The sequence below is a fragment of the Aethalodelphis obliquidens genome, unplaced genomic scaffold (genome assembly GCF_003676395.1).
Source record: "Aethalodelphis obliquidens isolate GAN/ISIS:26980383/991018 unplaced genomic scaffold, ASM367639v1 scaffold9, whole genome shotgun sequence".
Classification (NCBI taxonomy): Eukaryota; Metazoa; Chordata; class Mammalia; order Artiodactyla; family Delphinidae; genus Aethalodelphis; species Aethalodelphis obliquidens.
This window is the reverse complement of record NW_020837953.1, coordinates 22,570,125-22,591,411: the sequence shown is the minus strand read 5'-3', so window position 1 is coordinate 22,591,411 and position 21,287 is coordinate 22,570,125. Positions and strand designations below refer to the sequence as shown.

At 46.3% G+C, this 21,287-nt stretch overlaps 1 protein-coding gene across 1 annotated transcript in view; it reads right to left on the bottom strand.

Moving 5' to 3' along the window:
- The window catches only part of EPHA10 (EPH receptor A10), a 44,764-nt gene that overhangs the window by 16,001 nt on the left and 7,476 nt on the right, over positions 1–21,287 (bottom strand). Inside the window, exons 4-7 of the mRNA XM_027109056.1 lie at positions 18,842–18,997; positions 17,984–18,334; positions 2,681–2,814; positions 99–270 (exon numbers count right to left, since the gene is read on the bottom strand). Of these exons, the coding sequence (XP_026964857.1) occupies positions 99–270; positions 2,681–2,814; positions 17,984–18,334; positions 18,842–18,997 (813 nt within the window). The remainder of the gene's footprint in view (positions 1–98; positions 271–2,680; positions 2,815–17,983; positions 18,335–18,841; positions 18,998–21,287) is intronic.

Below are 21,287 nucleotides of genomic sequence, written 5' to 3'. Positions count from 1 at the left end.
AATTGCACAGATAACGCCCCCCCCCCCCGCCCCGCCCCAATTTGCCTCCCTGCTCCAGCCCCAGGCTGGGTTTTCTCTTCACTTGACACATCACTTACCCTCCCCCGGGGTCTGCACTTCAATGCTGGGGTTGAAGCTCTGGGTCTCCCAGGAGGGCCCCGGGGAAGCCGCCCGGATCTGAAAGACGTAGCGGGTAGCCGGCTTGAGGTTGGTGACGGTGACCGCAGGCTCCCCTGTCTTCACCGTGGAGTAAGTCTGCTCACTCTGACCCTGGGGAGGGACCGAGAAGTGAGGCCCAGACCCAGGGCTGGCCCCACGCTCCTGGGAGAATGTCGGGGGGAAGAAGTAGGGAGGAACCTGGGCTGGTGGAATAACTCCACTTGTCTTGGGGAGATCCCACAGCTTTCTTCCATAGGATCACCAGCCCCTTTCTCCACCACGAGCTCCCACCCATACTCGGTGGTACTTGTAGCTGAGAACAGCCCCACCTCCAAGTAAGAGAAACTTTAGAGAAGATGCTGGCCTTCAAAGGGATGCTAGAATGAAGGGCATCAGGGCCTGGCAGTCCAGAGGGTGAGCTGCACCTGACCCCTCAGAGGAAAGAAGAAGACAAGGGCCTGACACCTGCTCGGCCCTTGTCGGATCACACAGCTTTTCCTTCCCCTTGGCATCGGACTTTCACAATGTCTTGCAAGGCATGGATTCACAGATAAGGAATCGGGCTCAGAGGGGTAGAGAGGCTCTCCCACGGCCCCCAGCAACGGTCCACTCACTGCCCGCTGCTGGGCTAGACCCCATAGGAGCCAACTTCCTACAGTCCTCACAGCAGCATTCCTATCTCCTTTAACAGGTGAGGCTCACATCAAAGAGGGGTTGGGGTGACACCTTCTCGATTCCTTCAGGTCCCGTGCTCTGTGCTCTACATGGTCCTGCCCCCAACACATCTGATAATGGTACCTGCTGGACATGCCACCATTATTTTGTCTCTGCCCACACCCCCTTATTAGAGCCCCTGCCACACTCACAGCCCCCAGAGGTGCACCTCCCCTATACCTGTGGCCCCAGCTCTAGGGCCATGGTATTCAGGAATCAGGGAAGACTCTGACCCAAGCTGGGCCAATCAGAATCTCCCTTCCGGGCATCTGAACAAACCACCGAAAGACAGTGCAATGACTGCATGACCTATGAGACGGGACAGGCTCGGGGTGGGGAGGGGGAAAGGGGTAAGGCTGCCAGCCTCGCAGCTGCCAGGTGCTAGGAGCAAGGCCCCTGCAGAGGAGGTGGAGCTGGTGCACAGAGAGAAGTCGGCGTGAGGAGCTCGTGACACCAGCCACACTTCTGGTCATCGGGCTCCGTGAGACGTTCCTGAAGGCTTTCAAACACAGCCCCTTTGGTACTGGCTCCTCTTCTCAAGGGTTTTTGTTCCCAGCAACTTCAAACTCCCTAAGGGCCTGGAAGCATCCACCCAGCTCAGTGCTGGGACTGTATCTATGCTGTGATCCCCAAGTGTCAGTTCAACGAGCCCTTTCTAAGCAACTGCTGCGTGCCTCGCTCCTTCCCAGTGACCTTCGCTGAGGTCTCCTAGACATCAGGGATCCCCAGAGCTCTGCCCTGACTTCTCTTCTCATTCATGCCCCGCTCCCTTGGTCATCCCTTCTGCTCCCTTGGCTTCAGCTACTATCTCTATGCTGAAAGCCCCCAACTCTCTTTCTCTCTCTGTCTTTCTCTGTCTGTCTCTGTCTCTCTCTCTCAACTCACAGCTCTCCAGACTTCTCATATTCAAAAACTTTGACTGATTCAGCAAAGAACTCCCTGGAGTCACTGAGGAGGGAGTGAAGTCCTGACACATGTAGTGCTAAGTTGAAAGCGAGGTTTCGCAATTGGCACCAAGGTGAGAAACAGTTTAACGGCAGATTACATGTCAAATTCAAACAGTTTGAATTTAAATTCATAAGTTTATTAACTTATGCGGAAAAGAGACAGTGGATCCGGATGTAACTCCACTCGTCAAACCATGGTTGAGCTGCAACCACAGATGACAACAGATACAAGAGGTCAGCAAAAATCAGCAAGAAGTATCCTATGAGAACCAATTGGCGATATGGAGTTCACAATAAGGATCGCTGTATATTTTCTATTCTTATTTGTAAATGATGGGTTACACATTCCTCACATCAGCAAAATTATAATAATATTGCACACGTTCATTGTTCTGCAGAGCTGGCTGCTAAACGTTTACCAACACGGGGGTCCCATGACCTGGTGTGCTCCCACCGTGGTACCTTTCTGTAAAATTTGAAACAATGTATTTCTGCACTCTTTTTCTTAAAAGGATTGCAAATTGTAGGTACATGATTCCACCACACAAAATCTGGATCAGCCCCCAGAGAAGGCTTCTTGTCAACTGTACACACTAGGCAGAAGTGGTGAAAATGGACTTGATGACCAGTGATGAATGGAGACGTGGGGAAAGAGGGAGAGCAGTGGGGTCCATGGTGAGGAGAGGACAGGAAGAAACCCCGGCTGGGGAGGCCCCTGAGGGGGCCTGTGGAAATGTTTTGAAAGAAAGTAAGAAGGACTTCTGCTGGGAGGTGCTTATGAAGAGAAGGAAGCCAGCGGGTGAGGGGGGCAGATCACAGCCAGGAATGCAGCCCCAGGTCCCTCCCAGACCCCGACTCACCTTCTCATAGTATCTGATCTCATACTCCGTGCCGTTGGCCCCAGGGGCTCCAGCGGGGATGGGCTCCCGCCATGACAGGGACACACTCTGGGGCTCCACTCGGTCCCTGCGGATCTCATCCTCCTCCCATGGCGCTGAAAGTAAGGAATGCAAGGTTCTGGACCCAGATCTGACTGTGGGGCAGGGACAGGGGCTGGAAAGTCTGGACAAGAGGGGATTGGGGCGGGGTACTGGAGCCACAGAAGCATGACCAAAGGGTCTGTGGGGGACAGGATGCTCCTGAGGCACGGGGCTTGAGGGATAGCGACTTTGCGGGACTAGAGGGAAGGGAGGCCCCTCTCACCCCACAGCTCTCTGCTTCCCTGGCTCCTAGGGGGAAAGCATCAGGTCACGTGCTGCTTGCCCACACCCTATACTCCAGCTTCCCTCATGGTGGCTGGTTCTAATCCCCCAGGCTCTTTCTACACTCTCTGCAGTTTGGAGACATTAGGGAGCACAGAAGGCAGGAAGACAAGCTACTCAACTACTCTAATAGTCTGGGCAAGAGGTAATATACTCAACAAACTAGGGATAGAAGGAAACTACCTCAACATAATAAAGGCCATATATGAAAAGCCCACAGCTAACGTCATACTCAATGGTGAAAAACTGAAAGTTTTCCCTTGAAGATCAGGAACAAGACAAGGATGCCCACTCTTGCCACTTCTATTCAACACAGTACTGGGAGGCCTAGACAGATCAATTAGGCAAGAAAAAGAAATAAAAGGCATCCAGATTGGAAAGGAGGAAGTAAAATGATCTCTCTCCACAGATGACATAATCTTATATGTAGAAAACCCCACAGATTCCACAGAAAACACTGTTAGAACAAATAAACAAATATAGCAAAGTTGCTGGATACAAAATCAAATCACAAAATCACTTGCATTTCTACACACTAACAATGAACAATATGAAACAGAAATTAAGTAAACAATCCCACTTACCATAGCATCAAAAAAGATAAAATATTTAGGAATAAACTTAACCAGAAAAGCAAAAGACTTGCACACTGAAAACTACAAGACACTGCTGAAAGAAACTGAAGAAGACACAAATAAACAGAAAGACATCCATATTTATTGGGACTTCCCTGGTGGTCCAGTGGTTAAGAATCTTCCTTGCAATGCAGGGGACGTGGGTTCGATCCCTGTTCGGAGAAATAAGATCACAAATGCCGCGGGGCAACTAAACCTGCGCGCCGCAACCACTGAGCCCACATGCCACAACTACAGAGCCCACATGCTCTGGAGCCCACGTGCCACAACTACAGGGTCTGCACGTCACAGCTAGAGAGAAGTCCATGTGCCACAACTAGAGAGAAGCCCGCAGCACACCGCAATGAAAAGCCCGTGTACTGCAACAGAAGTTCCCACGTGCCACAGCTAAGACCCAACACAGCCATAAATAAATAAATAAATAAAATCTGTGTTTAAAAAAAAAAGACATCCATATTTATGGAGTGTAGATTTAATATTGTCAAAATGTCCATACTACCGAAAGTGACCTAAAAAAATTCAGTGCAATTCCTATCAAAATCCCAATAGCATATTTTGCAAAAATAGAAAAAAATTCTAAAATCCACATGGAATCTCAAAGGACCATGAACAGTCAAAATGATCTTGAGAAAGAAAAGCAAACCTGGAAGCCTCACACTTTTTTACTTCAAAATGTTACAAACCTACAGTAAACAAAACAGTATGGTACTTGGCATAAAAACAGAACTATAGACCAATGGAACAGAACAGACAGCCCAAAAGTAAACCCTCACATATATGGTCAAATGCTCCTCTACAAGGATGTCAGGGCCACACAACGGGAAAAGGAAAGTATCTTCAACAAATGATGCTGGAGAATTTGATTTTTGTTTTGTTTTGTTTTTTGGCCACGCTGTGCAGCATGTGGATCTTAGTTCCCCAACCAGGGATTGAACCCACGCCCCCTGCATTGGAAGCGCAGAGTCTTAACCACTGGACCACGAGGGAAGTCCCCAGTGCTGGGGAATTTGAATATCCACATGCAAAAGAATGAATTTGGGCCCTTACCTTCACCACATACAAAAATTAACTCAAAATGAATTACAGGCATAAATGTAAGACCTGAAACTATAAAACTCCTAGAAGAAAATATAGAGGAAAAGCTTCATGACATTGGATTTGGCAATGATTTCTTGAATATGACACCAAAACACAGGCAACAAAAGCGAAAATAGACAAATGGCACTACATCAAACTAAAAACATCTGTACAGTAAAGGAAACAATCAACAGAGTGAAAAAGCAACCTATGGAATGGGGGAATATATTTACTAACCACATATCTGATAAAGGGTTAATATCCAGGATATTAAAAGAACTCCTACAACTCAACAATAACAACAAAAACCCACAAATAACCCAATGGGCAGAGGACTTGAATAAACATTTCTCCAAAGAAGATGTGCAAATGGGCAATAAGCACATGAAAAGATACTCAATATCACTAATCATCAGGGAAATGGAAGTCAAAACCACAATGAGATATCACCTCATACCTGTTAGGATCAAAAACAAACAAACAACAACAGCAAACAAAACAAAACAAACAAACAGAAAATAACAAGTGTTGACGAGGCTATGGAGAAATTGGAACCCTGTGCACTGTTGCTGGGAATGTAAATTGGTACAGCCACTATGGAAAACAGTATGGAGGTTCCTTAAAAAAATAAAAATAGGATGCAACTAGAGATTATCATACTAAGTGAAGTCAGAAAGAGAAAGACAAATACCATATGATATCACTTAATATGTGGAATCTAAAATATAACACAAATGAACCTATCTATGAAAAATAAACAGAATCAAAGACATAGAGAACAGACTGGTGGTTGCCAAGGGGGAGGGGTGAAGTGGGAGGTTGGGTTTAGCAGATGTAAGCTTTTATACATAGAATGGATAAAAAACAAGGTCCTACTGAATAGCACAGAGAACTATATTCAGTATCCTATGATAAACTATAATGGAAAAAATATTTAAAAATGTATATATGCATATAACTGAATCACTTTGTACAGCAGAAATTAACACAACATTGTAAATCAACTATACTTCAATTAAAAAATCGATAAAAAATACAATAAAATAAAAATAGAACTACCATGTGCTGTAGCAACCTCTCTTCTGAGTATATAGCCCAAGGAAATGAAATCACAATTTTGAAGAAATTTCTGCACTTCCATGTTCACTGCAGCATTATTCACAATAGCCAAGATATGGAAACAACATAAGTGTCTGTTGACAGATGAACGGATAAAGACAAGAAAATTATATACATATATATTTAATGATATGTTATTCAGTGATTAAAAAAAAGATATCCTGCCACTAGCAAAACCACAGATGAACCTTGAAGGCATTATACTAAGTGAAATAAGACAAAGAGAGACAAATACTGCATGATCTCACTTATATGTAGAATCTAAAACTGCCGAACTCGGGACTTCCCTGGTGGCGCAGTGGTTAAGAATCCACCTGTCAATGCAGGGGACGCGGGTTCGAGCCCTGGTCTGGGAAGATCCCACATGCCACGGAGCAACTAAGCCCGTGAGCCACAACTACTGAGCCTGCGCTCTAGAGCCCGCGAGCCACAACTACTGAAGCCCACGTGCCACAACTACTGAAGCCTGCGCACCTAGAGACCGTGCTCCACAACAAGAGAAGCCACCGCAATCAGAAGCCCGCGTACCACAACGAAGAGTAGCCCCCACTCGCCACAACTAGAGAAAGCCCGTGCGCAGCAAAGAAGACCCAATGCAGCCATAAATAAATATATAATTAAAAAAAAATAAAAATGCCAAACTCATAGAAACAGAGAGTAGATTGGTTTTTGACAAGAGCTAGGGGGTGGGGGAAATGGGGAGATGTTGGTCAAAGGTACAAACTTCCAATAATAAGATGAATTACATCTGGGGATCTAATGTATGGCATGGTGTAGTTGAAAACTGCTAAGAGAGATCTTGAATGTTTTCACTAGACTCATAAAACATACTTATGTGAGGTGATGGATGTGTTAACTAACCTTCCCATGGCAATCATTTCACAATACACACATACACCAAACCATCACATTGTACACCTTAGACTTACATAAAGGTGTAATTCAATTATATCTCAATAAAGCTGGGGGAAAAAATAATGTGATGTAGACATACAATGGAATACTATTCAGCCTAAAAAATGAAATCCCATCCCATGCAACAACATGGATGAACTTTGAGGACATTATGCTGAGTGAAATAAGCCAGTAGCGAAAAGACAGATTCTGCATGACTCCACTTCTATGAAGTATCTAAAGTAATCGAACTCTTAGAAAGTAGAATGGTGGTTGCCAGGGTCTGGGGGAAGGCGCAAGCGGAGCTGTTGTTCAAAGGGTATAGAGTTTGCATTTTGCAAGATGAAAAAGTTCTAGAGGTCTGTTGTACAATAATTGCATATAGTCAACACTACTGTACTGTACACTTAAAAATGGTTAATTTGGTAAATTATATGTTTTTTACCACAATTTAAAAAAGTATTGATGCCCAGGTCATAAACCCAAAGCAATTAAATCATAATTTCTGTGGGTTGGGACTCAGGCATTAGCATCTTTTTTAAAAGCTTCTCGATGATTCCAGTGTACAGACAGATTTGAGAACCTAGTCTAGATAATGTTGGGGGGGACAGACAGTAGCAAACAAAAAGAAACAAAAGTGTAATCATGCCAGAATAAGGTACCACCAGGTTACTGGGAGGAAAGATCATGACTTCACTTTAAGTGTGTTGAGCAGAGGGGTTCCCAAGAGAAGATGCCAGAAAGGCAGCTGGATAAGGGGTTCCAAGGCTCCCAAAAGGTACCTGGGAGGGTGATAGAGATCCGAGAGCCATCAGGAGGTGATTCGATGAAACTGCCCAGGGCAACGCACAGAGAGAGAGAAGGCAAAGCTTTCAGGAAACAAGCCCAAGAAAAGGCAGGCAAAGGAAGAGGAGCTTAGAAAGGAGAAGCCACAGAGGTAGGAGGAAAAAGCCAGGAGCAAAGGAGGCTACAGAAGCCCAGGGAAGAGGACATTTAGGAAGGTTCCTTCCTGACTCTTCCAGTTATTAGCTACTGGGCCACAAGCAAGAGCCTCCGTTTCCTTATATGTAGACTGGAAACAAGAATGACCTCCTTAGGCCTGCTGTGAGAATTTTATGAATTAATGCATCTGGAGAGCTTAGCACAACACCTGACACAGAACAAGCATTCAATACCAAGTTTACCAGCAAGAGGAACTGCTGGTTGGCAGTGTCATACGCTGAGCAGAGACGGGGCAAGATGATTCAAAGCGCCCACTGGCTTTAACAGTGTGGAGGTTCCTGGTGACTTCAGGCCATAGAGGGGAAATGCACGGCAGGTGGCAACGGGCCGAGGAAGTGGAGAGAAGGGCATAGGAGATCACTCTTAGAAAAGCGTATAAACATGGCTTCCAGTTTTAAATGGTAACCATCTAACAGGCTCCACCTCCAGTCTCCCCCAAATTCTAATTAAGACCCAAAGATACAGAAAGAGTTGAAAACACAGAATGTCACCGTAAACTAATCTTGACAGCTGACTGCCAGAATGGGGTGATGGGGAGTAGAGCGGCATATTTCCACCTACGCTAAAGCCAGTGGTACTGGACTGAAAAATACAATTGTAGTGCACCCTTCGGCTATGCTACTCACAGAGTGACACTGCCTCCCATCCTGAAAATAACTTGGAAGATACTTCATCCTTCCTCCCACTGCCTGAACCTTAAAAAAAAAAAAAAAAAAGCAAGGTCTTTGTCAACTGGACAACGAATGCACAGCCATCACTCTACCGCATAGTTGCTTTGGAGGAAAAGTGTTCTTCCCTATCTCGGAAGAGTGCCTCTCAGCCTAGATACACTTGGAGATGGCAGCTCCCAGAAAAGATGTAGGCACAAAGGGAAAAAGAGTGATGAAACATCCTAGAAAGGGGCACAATCCCTTGTAGATACAGATGGAGGGCAGAGGCAGGAAAGAGCCAGGAATGTCATTTTTAAAAACTACATTTGTTGAAAGTTATCAGATGGCCAGGATATAGAGGTAGAAGAAGGTTGAATTTCAGCCCTGCAGAGCTATGTTAGATGAAAGCCTGATAAATTCTGACAATGGAGCTAAAAACTGAGCCCAAGCACCTGCTCTCCCACTGTAGATTGGTAATGAGATCAGTCAGCACCAAAGTGGGGCTGAGAGTACAGCAGACACTACTGGAAACCTATCCAACGGCCATGTCCCCCTTCCCCGCTGACTGACCCCAGTTTTTGATTCAGGGTCTACTGTCTGCCCTGAGATGACTCAGGTTAATTCTGATTGTTCTAAAACATCTGTGTGCACTCATTCCCTTTGCCAATAATTGGGTTAGGGTTGGGTTCATAATCCAGTTCTGGCCAACAAAAGGAGAAGTCACCTAAGGGGAGGAGGGATTATGGGAAAGGTTTCTGGCTTTTAAAAAGATACCAACATTTTCTATGTCTACATCTTTATTCCTGCCCTGCAACTGAGGACATGGGGTGGGAGGGTGAAGCTGGGGCAAAGTGAGAGTAGCATTGACATATATACACTACCGAATGTAAAATAGCTGGCTGGTGGGAAGCAGCAGCATAGCACAGGGGGATTGGCTCGGTACTTTGCGATGACCTAGAGGGGTGGGATAGGGAGGATGGGAGGGAGGCTCAAGAGGGAGGGGATATGGGGACATGTGTATGCATATGACTGATTCGCTTTGTTGTGCAACAGAAACTAACGCAGTATTGTGAAGCAATTATACTCCAGTAAAGATCTATTAAGAAAAAAGAAATAAAGGAATAGAGTCACAACTTAAAATAAAAAAAGATACCAACAAGGAAGAAACAGTTCTTTTTCTGCCCTGGATGGTAAGGATATGATGATGTCTGGAGCAGCTGCATCCAACTTGCCACCATAAGGGAGCCAGCCTATGTTATAAGGATGGCAGAGTGGAGTGAAAGAAAGAACCTGGGTCCTTGAGGGCACTGTTGAGCTGCTGAATTAACCAAGCTCTAATTCCCCTCTTCTTAGGTAAGCTAATAAGTCATTTCAGTCAAATGTCATTTGCACTGAGACGTATTGTTACTTGCAGCTGAAAGCCTCACAAACTGGTAAAAAGGACAATTCATATATCTTGTTTTGGTTTTTGGGTTTTTTGGCAAACATCAGCTAGTTCCTTGTTCGAGAACAAGTAAACAGAAAACACTAAGAAATTGGGCATATGAAAAAATATTTCTGAATAAGCAAAAAAAAGTATTACTCTAGGGCTTCCCGGGTGGCGCAGTGGCTGAGAGTCTGCCTGCCGATGCGGGGGACATGGGTTCATGCCCCGGTCCGGGAGGATCCCACATGCCGCAGAGCGGCTGGGCCCGTGAGCCATGGCCGCTGAGCCTGCGCGTCCGGACCCTGTGCTGAGGCCGCAACAGTGAGAGGCCCGTGTACCGCAAAAAAAAAAAAAAAAAAGAAGAAGAAAAAGTATTACTCTAAAGACTCAGGAGGGGACTTCCCTGGTGACGCAGTGGTTAAGAATCTGCCTGCCAATGCAGGGGACACAGGTTCGAGCCCTGGTCCGGGAAGATCCCACATGCCACGGAGCAACTAAGCCCGTGCGCCACAACTACTGAGCCTGCACTCTAGAGCCCGCGAGCCACAACTACTGAGCTTGCACGCCGCAACTACTGAAGCCCGCACACCTAGATCCCATGCTCCGCAGCAAAGAGAAGCCACCGCAATGAGAAGCCCGCGCACTGCAATGAAGACTAGCCCCCGCTTGCCATACTAGAGAAAGCCCACACACAGCAACGAAGACCCAAAGCAGCCAAAAATAAATAAATAAATTTTTTTAAAAATGAAGACTCAGGAGGAGCAGATCTTTAAGAGCGATTAATATGACAGTTAGAAGAACAAGTAAGGAGGCTGTTTGGCATCTTGAAGAAGATGAAAGAAAACACAGCCTTCTGAAATAGGAGCAGAAGGCCACGAAGAGAAAACAGATGGAGAAGAAAAAGAAACAGGATGAGATGAGATAAAAGTGGAGAAAGTGAGAAAGGCGTGTAGGGAAACTAAAAATGCATTAGCAAAATCAAAATATTTAAAAGTCATTACAAATATAAGGAATGTAACAAAATTACAGGCAGAATGGGAAAGTTAAACCTCTTAGTCCTTGGAACATCAAGTAGACAATAAGAAGGAAATAGAAGGATTAAATAATATAGTACTTAATATATATGGAGATGGAGGGGGAGAGAGAGAACACTGCAGTATAAAAATAATACGCATTGCTTCAAGGTAGCCATAGAAGAGTTAAAATGTTTACCATACCTTAGCCCTCAAAGAAAACCACAATAGTTACTTTAAAAAGTAAACATTGGGGACTTCCCTGGTGGGGCAATGGTTAAGAATCCGCCTGCCAATGCAGGTGACATGGGTTCGAGCCCTGGTCCAGGAAGATCCCACATGCCGCGGAGAAACTAAGCCCGTGCACCACAACTACTAAGCCTGCACTCTAGAGCCCGCGAGCCACAACTACTGAGCCTGTGTGCCACAACTACTGAAGCCTGCATGCCTAGAGCCTGTGCTCTGCAACAAGAGAAGCCACTGCAAGGAAAAGGCCACGCACTGCAACAAAGAGTAGCCCCTGCTCACCGCAACTAGAGAAAGCCCGTGCGCAGTAACAAAGACCCAACGCAGCCAAAAATAAATTTAAAAATAATTTAAAAATAAATAAATAAAATAAAATAATTTTAGTCGAAACTACAATACTAGAAGAAAACACAGGTGTAAGTCTTCATGACCTTGATTTAGGCAACGGTTTCTTAGCTATGAAACCAAAAACACAAGCAACTAAAGAAAAATAAACTGGACTTGATCAAAATTTAAAACTCTGAGCTTCAAAGGACACTACTAAGAAAGTGAAAGACAGGTGGCTGCCATAGGTGGAGGTGAGAGGTGGGCAAAATGGGTGAAGGTTAATCATTAGAGAAATGCAACTCAAAACTGCAATGAGGTATCACCTCACACCAGTCAGAATGGCCATCATCAAAAAATCTACAAACAATAAATGCTGGAGAGGATGTGGAGAAAAGGGAACCCTCTTGCACTGTTGTTGGGAATGTAAATTGATACAGCCACTATGGAGAACAGTATGGAGGTTCCTTAAAAAACTAAAAATAGGGCTTCCCTGGTGGCGCAGTGGTTGAGAATCTGCCTGCCAATGCAGGGGACATGGGTTCGAGCCCTGGTCTGGGAAGATCCCACATGCCGTGGAGCAACTAGGCCAGTGAGCCACAACTACTGAGCCTGCGTGTCTGGAGCCTGTGTTCCGCAACAAGAGAGGCCGCGATAGTGAGAGGCCCGCGCACCGCGATGAAGAGTGGCCCCCGCATGCCGCAACTAGAGAAAGTCCTCGCACAGAAACGAAGACCCAACACAGCCAAAAATAAATTAATTAATTAAAAAAAAAAAAACAACTAAAAACTAAAAATAGAACTACCATATGACCCAGCAATACCACTACGGGGCATATACCCTGAGAAAACCATAATTCAAAAAGAGTCATGGGGCTTCCCTGGTGGCACAGTGGTTGGGTGTCCACCTGCCGATGCAGGGGACATGGGTTCGTGCCCCGGTCCGGGAAGATCCCACATGCCGCGGAGCGGCTGGGCCCGTGAGCCATGGCCGCTGAGCCTGGGCAGCCGGAGCCTGTGCTCCACAATGGGAGAGGCCACAGCAGTGAGAGGCCCACGTGCTGCCAAAAGGAAAGGAAAAAAACAAAAATGGGTGAAGGTGGTCAAAAGGTATAAACTTCCTGTTATAAAATAAATAAGTCCTGGAGATGTAATGTACAGCGTGGTGACTATAGTTAATAATACTATGTTGTATATTTGAAAATTGCTGGGACTTCCCTGACGGTCCAGTGGTTAGGACTCCACATATTCACTGCCAAAGACCTGGGTTCAATCCCTGGTCAGGGAACTAAGATCCCGCAAACCGTGCAGTGTGGCCAAAAAAAAACACAATTGCTAAGAGAGTAGATCTTAAAGAGTTCTTATAACTATGTGTGGCTGTGGATGATCTAGACTTATTGTGTGATCATTTTACAATATATACAAATATCAAATCATTAAGTTGTATACCTGAAATTAATATCATGTTATATGTCAATGACATCTCCTTTGGAAAAAAAAGGTGAGTGGCAACCCACAGAGTAGGAGAAAATATTAGCAAACCATGTATCATAATGGTCATTATGTGTTGAACTGTGTCCCTCCAAAAAGATATTTTGAGGTCCTAACCCCCAGTACCTCTAGAATGTGACTTTATTTGGAAATATGGTCTTCACAGAGGTAATCAAGTCAACATGAAGTCATCTGGGTGGGCCCTAATCCAATGTGACTGGTGTTCTTCTGAATGGGGGGAAATTTAGACACAGAGAGGGACTCTCATAGAGAGAAGATGATGCGGAGACACACAGGGAAAAGAGGGCCATGTGACTGGAGTGACGCATCTACAAACCACGGAAGGCCAAGGACCGCCAGCAAACACCAGAGGCTAGAAGGAAGGAAGGATTCTCACTTAGAGCAGAGAAAGCACGGCCCAGCTGACACCTTGATTTCAAACTTCTAGCTTCCAGAAATGTGAGACAAGAAATTTCTTTTGTTTTAAGCCATCTAATTTTTGGTACTTTGTTATAGCAGCCCTAGGAAAGTAATACAAAGGTATACAGAATATACAGATTAGACAAAAAACCTCTTATCACTCAATGACAAAAAGAAAACCCAGCACATGAAAAGAGGTTCAACATCATTAGTCATTATGGAAATGTAAACTGAAACTGCAATGAGATACCATTTCATATCCACTAGGATGGCTAAAATCAGCAAGACAAACAAGTGTTGGTGAGGAGGTGGAGAAACTGGAAGCCTTGTACATTTGCTGGTGGGAATGTAAAAAGGTAGAGTTGCTTTGGAAGACAGTCTGACAATTCCTCAAAAAGTTCAGCAGCTCCTCAAAAAGATAAAAAAGTTTCCATATGTATTGGTCAGCTCAGGCTGCCATAACAAGATACTGTAGACTGGGTGGCTTAAACAACAAAAATGTATTTTCTCATAGTTCTAAAGGCTAGAAATCCCAGACGATGCTTGCAGATTCATGTTTGTATTCTAGTGAGGGCTCTCTTCCTGACTTGCAGACAGCCACCTTCTTGCTGTGTCCTCACCTGTCTTTTCCTCTGTGTATGCACAAAGAGAGCAAATGAGCTCTGGTGTCTGTTCCTCTTCTCGTAAGGACACTAGTCCTTGGGATTAGGGCCTCGTCCTTAGGATCTCATTAACCTTAGTTATTTCCTTAAAGGCCCTATCTCCAAATACAGTCACACTGGGGGTTAAGGCTTCAACATATGAACCTGGGAGAGACAATTCAGTCTATGACATCATATGACCTAGCAATTCCACTCCTAAGTATGTACCCAAGAGGACTGAAAACCTGTTTCCACAAAAACTTGTACATGAATGTTCATAGCACCATTACTCTAATAGCCAAAAAGCAGAAACAGTCCAAAGTCCATAAACTGATGAATGAATACACAAAATTGTGGTATATCCATACAATGGAACATTAGTCAGCCATAAAAGGAATGGCATACTGATACATATTACAACATGGACAAACCGTGAAAACATTATGCTAAGTGAAAAAAGACAGACATAAAAGTCCACATACTGTATAATTCCATGTATATAAAATGCCCAGAATAGGCAAATCCATAGAAACAGAGAGTAGATTAGTAGTTATTAGGGGCTGGAGGGGGTGGGAGGAATGGGAAGTGACTGTTAATGGGTTTCTTTGGGGGATGATGAAAATGTTCTGGAATTAGACAGTTTGTGATAGCTGCTAGGAAAAATGACTGAATTGTACACTTTAAAAGGTAAGTGAAATTTTATGGTATGTGAATTATATCTACAAAGAAAATGACAATACGAAAAATGTGATATATTATGTATAAAAACATACTGGATGTGACCAAAGCTATTCTTAGAGGAAATTTCATAGGCTTAAAATATTAAAACTATAATATAAAAACTAAGCACTGGGACTTCGCTGGTGGTCCAGCAGTTAAGACTCCGTGCTCCCAATGCAGGGTTCGATCCCTGGTCAGGGAACTAGATCCCACATGCATGCCACAACTAAAGATCCCGCATGCTGCAACTAAGCCCGCATGCTGCAATGAAGATCCTGCCTGCAGCAACAAAGATCCCATGTGCTGCAACTAAGACCTGGCACAGGCAAACATATAAATAAATATTTAAAAAAAACAACTAAGCACTGAACCCACCTAGAAAAAGACTTCAGGAAATCAGGAGGATGGTAGTAATAAAGATAAAATCATAAAATAAGTGACAAAAGTAAAGAGCAGTGGAATCGGTAAGTTCAAGAGCTGGTTATTTGTCATAACCAATAAAATAAACTTCTGACCAGAATAATTTTAAAAAAGACATCACAGGACACAATATGAAGAAAGAGAAAGTAAGAGTTAACTCCAGATACTATGGAAAGTTTTTAAATAAGCGTTTCTGGGCTAATAAATTAGAAAAAGATCATCAAAAGATTTTCTATGAAAGTACAGATTAACAAAACTGATTCAAGAAGAAGTTATAGAAAAGATTGCAAACATCAGCAAGGTACAGTTTCCCAGGCAGTTTTGCATGCCTTCAAAGAATGATAATTATGCTATTTAAACTGTTCCAGAACAGAGAAAAAGAAGAGATTATTCCTGATGCCTTTTTCAAAGCCAGCCCAAAATGCTAAAACTTGACAAAGAACACAATAATTTTAAAAAAAAGCTACTCTCGGGGGCTTCCCTGGTGGCGCAGTGGTTGAGAGTCTGCCTGCCGGTGCAGGGGACACGGGTTCAGGACCTGGTCTGGGGGGATCCCGCATGCCGCGGAGCGGCTGGGCCCGTGAGCCACAGTTGCTAAGCCTGCGCATCTGGAGCCTGTGCTCCGCAACGGGAGAGGCCGCGATAGTGAGGGGCCCGCGCATCGCTGTGAGGAGTGGCCCCCGCTTACCACAACTAGAGAAAGCCCTCGCACAGAAACGAAGACCCAACACAGCCATAAATAAATTAATTAAAGAAAAAAAAACTACTCTCTCTTATAAATGTAGATGGAAAAAATATTAAAATATAAGCAAATTAATTCAGCAAATATTAAAAGAATAACACACTCATCTGCAGTAGGGTATAATCTAGGAAGGCAAAAAGAACTCACACTGAAAAAATCCATTAATAGAATTCATCGTATCGAAAGGTCAAAGACAAGAAAACGTGGTCATCTTGAAAGATGCTCAAGAAGCATTTTGTAAAATTAACATCCATTGCTGATTTTTCTGAAAAGTTCAGTAAAAAGTGAAAGCATTATATGGCCAAGGGGCTAAAAGCAGGGCTTTGGTATTAGACAGACCTGAGTTCAAAGATGGGTCTCGACTACCTGCTGGCTGACTTCGGATAATTCACTTGGCCTCTCAGACTTCAGTTTCACCATCTGAAAGATGATTATCATTTGATTTAAATGAATTAATGTAGAAAATCATATTGCACAGTGCCAAACACAGAGCAGCACTCAATCAGTGAAAGTATTTTTATGAACAAAATGGAAACAGAAGACTATTTCCTTAACATGATTTTTAAACCCATCTATATCAAAACAGGATTATTATCAGGAAATACCAGATAAAAATTTGTGTTATGTATATTATACAAAAGGGGTTTTATAGTAGATAGTTCTAGGTATGGATATAGAAATAGAAAAAAATGTGGAAGGATATACTCCAAGATATTAGTAGTTGTATATCTCTGGATAATAGGATTATGGGTGCTCATTTTCTTTTTCTATTCTGAATTTTTTAAAATATAAGTGCAATAGCAAATGTTAAATCATAATAGAGATAGTAAAAAAAAAAAAATTGTCCCGGAAAATCAGGCAAGTTGGGAAATCTCTCCCAAAAGGCAGAGGAAATGGATTAAGAATCTCTCCCAAAAGGCAGAGGAAATGGATTAAGAGCTGAAAATGATAAAGGAAGCGACAAGATTTGAGAATCAGAAAATGGACGTACAACTCAAGGTTTAGAAAGAGTCTTAAGAGAGAGATCAGAGTTATTAGAAGTTCTAGTCAAAGTAACAACTGGAAATAAAAACTGAAAAAAAAATTTTCCAGGAATAAAAAAAAGGTATGCAGATCCAAAGTTTTACTATGTTCTAGCCAAACTCAATGAAAAGAGGTCAATATTGGTTAAAGTTTATTTTCACCAGTAGCCTAAGAATTATACAAACATCCATGCATGTACACATTCGTATTCAAGTCACCTACAAAACAATGACGATTACCCTCGCCTCAGACTCTTCTGCAATACAACTGCCATCAGACGGGGAAGCAGAGTCACAAACGGAACATATCTTCTCAGATATGAAAAGACCATACCACTCACTCACTTATCTTTCTTGCAAAGGATACTTGAAGGATTACTTGAAGCTGAGTGAGACAAATCAAAAGTAAATGTCAGGAATGAGGAAGATGTAGTATAAAGGGATTGTAGGTCTTCATTTATTCATCTCAATTCCAGACTCCGAAATGTGACTGTTATGTGTTGACCAGTGAATTCTATCGCCCCTGACAGTCTGACCCTCCGTGCTTCCTTGCTCTTTTCCAGGACTATGAAAGAGGGTGACAATGCAGCAACACCCTTGCAGAGACCGAGGGATTAAGTCAGAGGGATACACACAGGGTCCCTCTTTCTAAGACAGGAAAAAAGGAGGTATGATTCTGGTTCCCACTGAAATTTTTGAGAAGGGAGGGCAAAAAGATTGAGGAACCTTCCACCCCTTTTGCCGGGAAACGAGAGGCAAGGCAACTGCAGAGTTGGATGTGGGACATAGGCTTTCCGCGAGGTCAGAAGAAGGAGCACGCACTGGCTCCCGCAGAATCACTAACACTCATAACCTCTTTGGCCCAGAGGCACAGAGTCACCTGTATCCTTAATCTCTCCTCCATGGCCTTCGGGAAGGGGGTTGACCTCGCTGGGGGGTCGCCAGGGTCGGGGATTTTTGTTTAAGACCAGCGATCGCAGTTTATCCGGGGTGGCTGCGGGCTGTGGGGATGCTCGCGGTGGGCCGGACGGGCGGGCGCGCGGGGTGCGGAAGGCCTTACCCCCGGCACCGGTGGAGACGGTGACCTGCGCGTAGGTGGCTCCCGCGGCGGCCTCCGGGCCAGACACTCCGTTGAGCGCGGCTACGCGCACGGTGTAGCGCGCGCCGGGCCGCAGGTGCAGCAGTGTGGCGGCGCGCTCCCGCAGCCCCGCCTGGCGCGGCACGAAGGCCACGCGCGGCCCGCACGGTTCGCACGCGCCCGCCGGGTCCTCGCGGCCGCAGCGCAGGCACAGCAGCGAGTAGGTGACGTCCGAGCGGCCGCCCGAGTCGGCCGGAGGCAGCCAGCGCAGCCGCAGCGCTAGCGGCGAGCGGCTCAAGCTGTACTGCAAGTCCCGCGGCGCCGACGGCGGCCCTGGGGGCACAGAGGCGGGCGCCGTCAGGGGCCGGGAGAGGAAGGGCGGGATGGGGGCGGGGGCAGTGAGGGGGAGGGACGGGGGCGTGGAGCAGTGAGGGGCGGGATGTGGGAGTGGGGCGCGGTCAGTGATGGGGTGGGAGGATGTCAGTGAGGGGATGAGGTTGGGGATGCAGAGTGTGAGGGGCGGGAGTCCCCCGCCTGGCTGGAAAGTTGGGAGAGGTGAGGGCGGGGATGGTTGTAGGCGGCGCACACGGTGATCCCCCAACAAGCCTAACCTCATCCCTCCGTCTGGACTGTCTCTGTTGTCCTGCTTCTTCCAACCCCGGGCCCCGGGCCCCATCACCGCCCCAGGCTCCCCTCCCTCCACTCTGCCGTCTGGATCGCTGGCCCCCACGTGCGCCCTGGCGCCCCCGAGTGTGGAACCCCTGCCCTCACAACGCCTCGATTACGCCCTTATGGACCGCCCCACCCACCATCCGGAAGGCATTCAGGAGGGGGACTCACGGGTGCAGGACGCCGAGGGCGGGTCGCTGGGCGAGCGCGCGTAGCTCTCCTGGCACACGCAGAACGTGGACGCGTTTTCCAGGGCCCGGCTGTGCTCCGGGCACGGCGAGCAGAGGGGCCGCCGCGGGGACACCTTGTAAAACCCTGGGGGACAGGCTGCGGGGAGGAACTGCGTGAGGAGGGGGCTCCGCCACAGCTTCTGGCTCCCTCCCCCCCGCTTTCCTGACTGCCCCCACTGTGGTGGGCCTTAGCTCCTCGAATTGTGATGGGGAAGTGGGGGGCGGGGGTCTCAGCTACTCCAGCACCGCCCCGGGGGTGGCAGCTCGTGACTGAACAATGCAGTATTACTTAACCCTTAGTAAGCGCTTAACGTGCAAACACTGCAGTGTTTCTCTTTTAGTAATTCATTAAATGCTTGTAACAGCCTGTGAGGTATGTGCTTTATCCTCGTTTTTTAAATGAGGGAGCTAAGGCTCAGAGAGGCTAAGTAACTTGCCCAATGTCCCACAGCCAGTGAATGGACGGATTCCAGCCAAAGCCGACTGGTTTGAGAGACCACACCACACTGCCCTAACGCCCACTGGGAGAAAAGGAACCAAACTTTCCGGTTTTGATGTGAGGACAGAAGAGAGAGGCCTCGAAGGGGTGTCCCACAGTTACCCAAGGACAGACACCCACACACTCCCAGTTACAGAGACAAAAACTCTGACGCACACAAACACACACACTTGTCAGAGCTTCCTCCCACCTCCACTATTTGGGGGCTAATGCATCATAAATCCTCTACTGACGCACTTGGTTCCCATTTGAAAGTGGAGCCAGCCAGGTGGAGAGAGGAGAGGGACAGTGAAAGTCCCCTGGTTCTAGCCTTGGCACCTCCTCAGTTACTTTGCTTCTCTCACCTCCCCCAGAAGTCAATGGTTAAGAGCAAAGGCTTTTGTATCTAAACAACCTGGATTTGCAGCTGAGTCGCACCACTTATTTGCTGTGTGGCCTTGGGCAAGTTGGTGACCTCTCTGAGCCTTGTATAGAATACCTACCTCAAAAAGGTGCTTGGAAGATTGAGATAAAACATGCAAACTGCTTAGCCCAGTACAGACAACAGTTATACAATAATGGTAGTAATCACTCTTCCTCCAACTCAGGCCTGAAGTGGAAACAGCTAAGCATCCACTTTAAAAAATTCCTCACCAGCTGGGCCAGGGAGGGAAGCAATGGCTCTTGGCCCTCCTCTCAGAGCTTGGGTGGTCCTCACCTGGTTCCCTGCCCCCACCAGGACTTCTCTATCCCTCTCCTCTGGTTTAGCTGCTTGTGGAAGGCTGGCTGCTCTCCAGCCCCAAGAAGACATAGTACAGAAGAAGGGACGCAGACTATAGCACTTGGGAAGAACTTTCAGAACTTTCCCTGTCTGGGAGGAGAGGGCAGAGGGCTGAGGGTTCCCATTATCTGGAAGGCTTAGGTTTGCGGGGGAGGGGCGTCCGTGTTGCCTAGAGTCCTGGGCTTTGGGCAGCTTTGGGCAGGGTCTCCAAAGCCCAGGAGGCTTTGGAAGTCTGCCTTCAGAATGAAGCACAGAGCTAGCTAACATCGTGGTCCAGTGGGCAACAGCCACCCGGGCTGGGACTCAGGAGACCTGGGTTCCGGTGTTAGCTCGGCCACTTCCTGTGCCTCTCTGGCCTTGAGAAACCATCAGTCAAATGAGAACAATAAGCATGGCCTGCCCACCTCCATTGTGAAATAAGAGAGGGATCTGTTTGCGGGAGCAGGAGCGGGGTGGGGGGTGGGGTCCTCACCGCAGGAGGGAAAGAATGTGGGAGGCTCCTTTTCTCCCTGTGTATGTGGGTATCTGGGGTCCTAGAGGTGGGTGGTCCCATCAGAGACAGCATTGCTTATTTCTACTTGGAGAGGCTCTGCTTAAAAGAGGTTGTATTGAGGGGCAGACTCAGGAAGTGACTCCTGACTCCCGGCCCCTGCCTCCTTCGGAGTCAGAATTTCAGGGGTCATCTAGTTCAGCTCCCACTGGCCCACCCTCCAGCAGCTTTCCTAGCAGTAGCCACAGTCTTTGCTCAGATACTTGGTAATGCGGAGCCAACCTCCCTCTGAGGCTGCCTCTGCTGAACAATGCTGGCAGTTAGAAAGTGCTTCCTTTATGTTGAGTCCAAAGCAGCCTCCCTGCCTGTAACCCCCCTCATGCCACCTCATTGCAGAGGATTGATGTGCCCTGTAGAGCTTAGCATGTCTGCTTGGGTCCCTCTGCTCCAGGGCAGTCCTACAGAGATCTGAAGACATGAGTCATACACTCTGATTTTTTCCCCAAGGGAAACCCCAAGTCTTTCAGTAATTCCTCTGGTGGCTGGGAGAGAAGGAACAAGAGTCACGGTCACTAAAAATAGAAGCCTCCAGGCTTCCCTGGTGGCGCAGTGGTTGCGAGTCCGCCTGCCGATGCAGG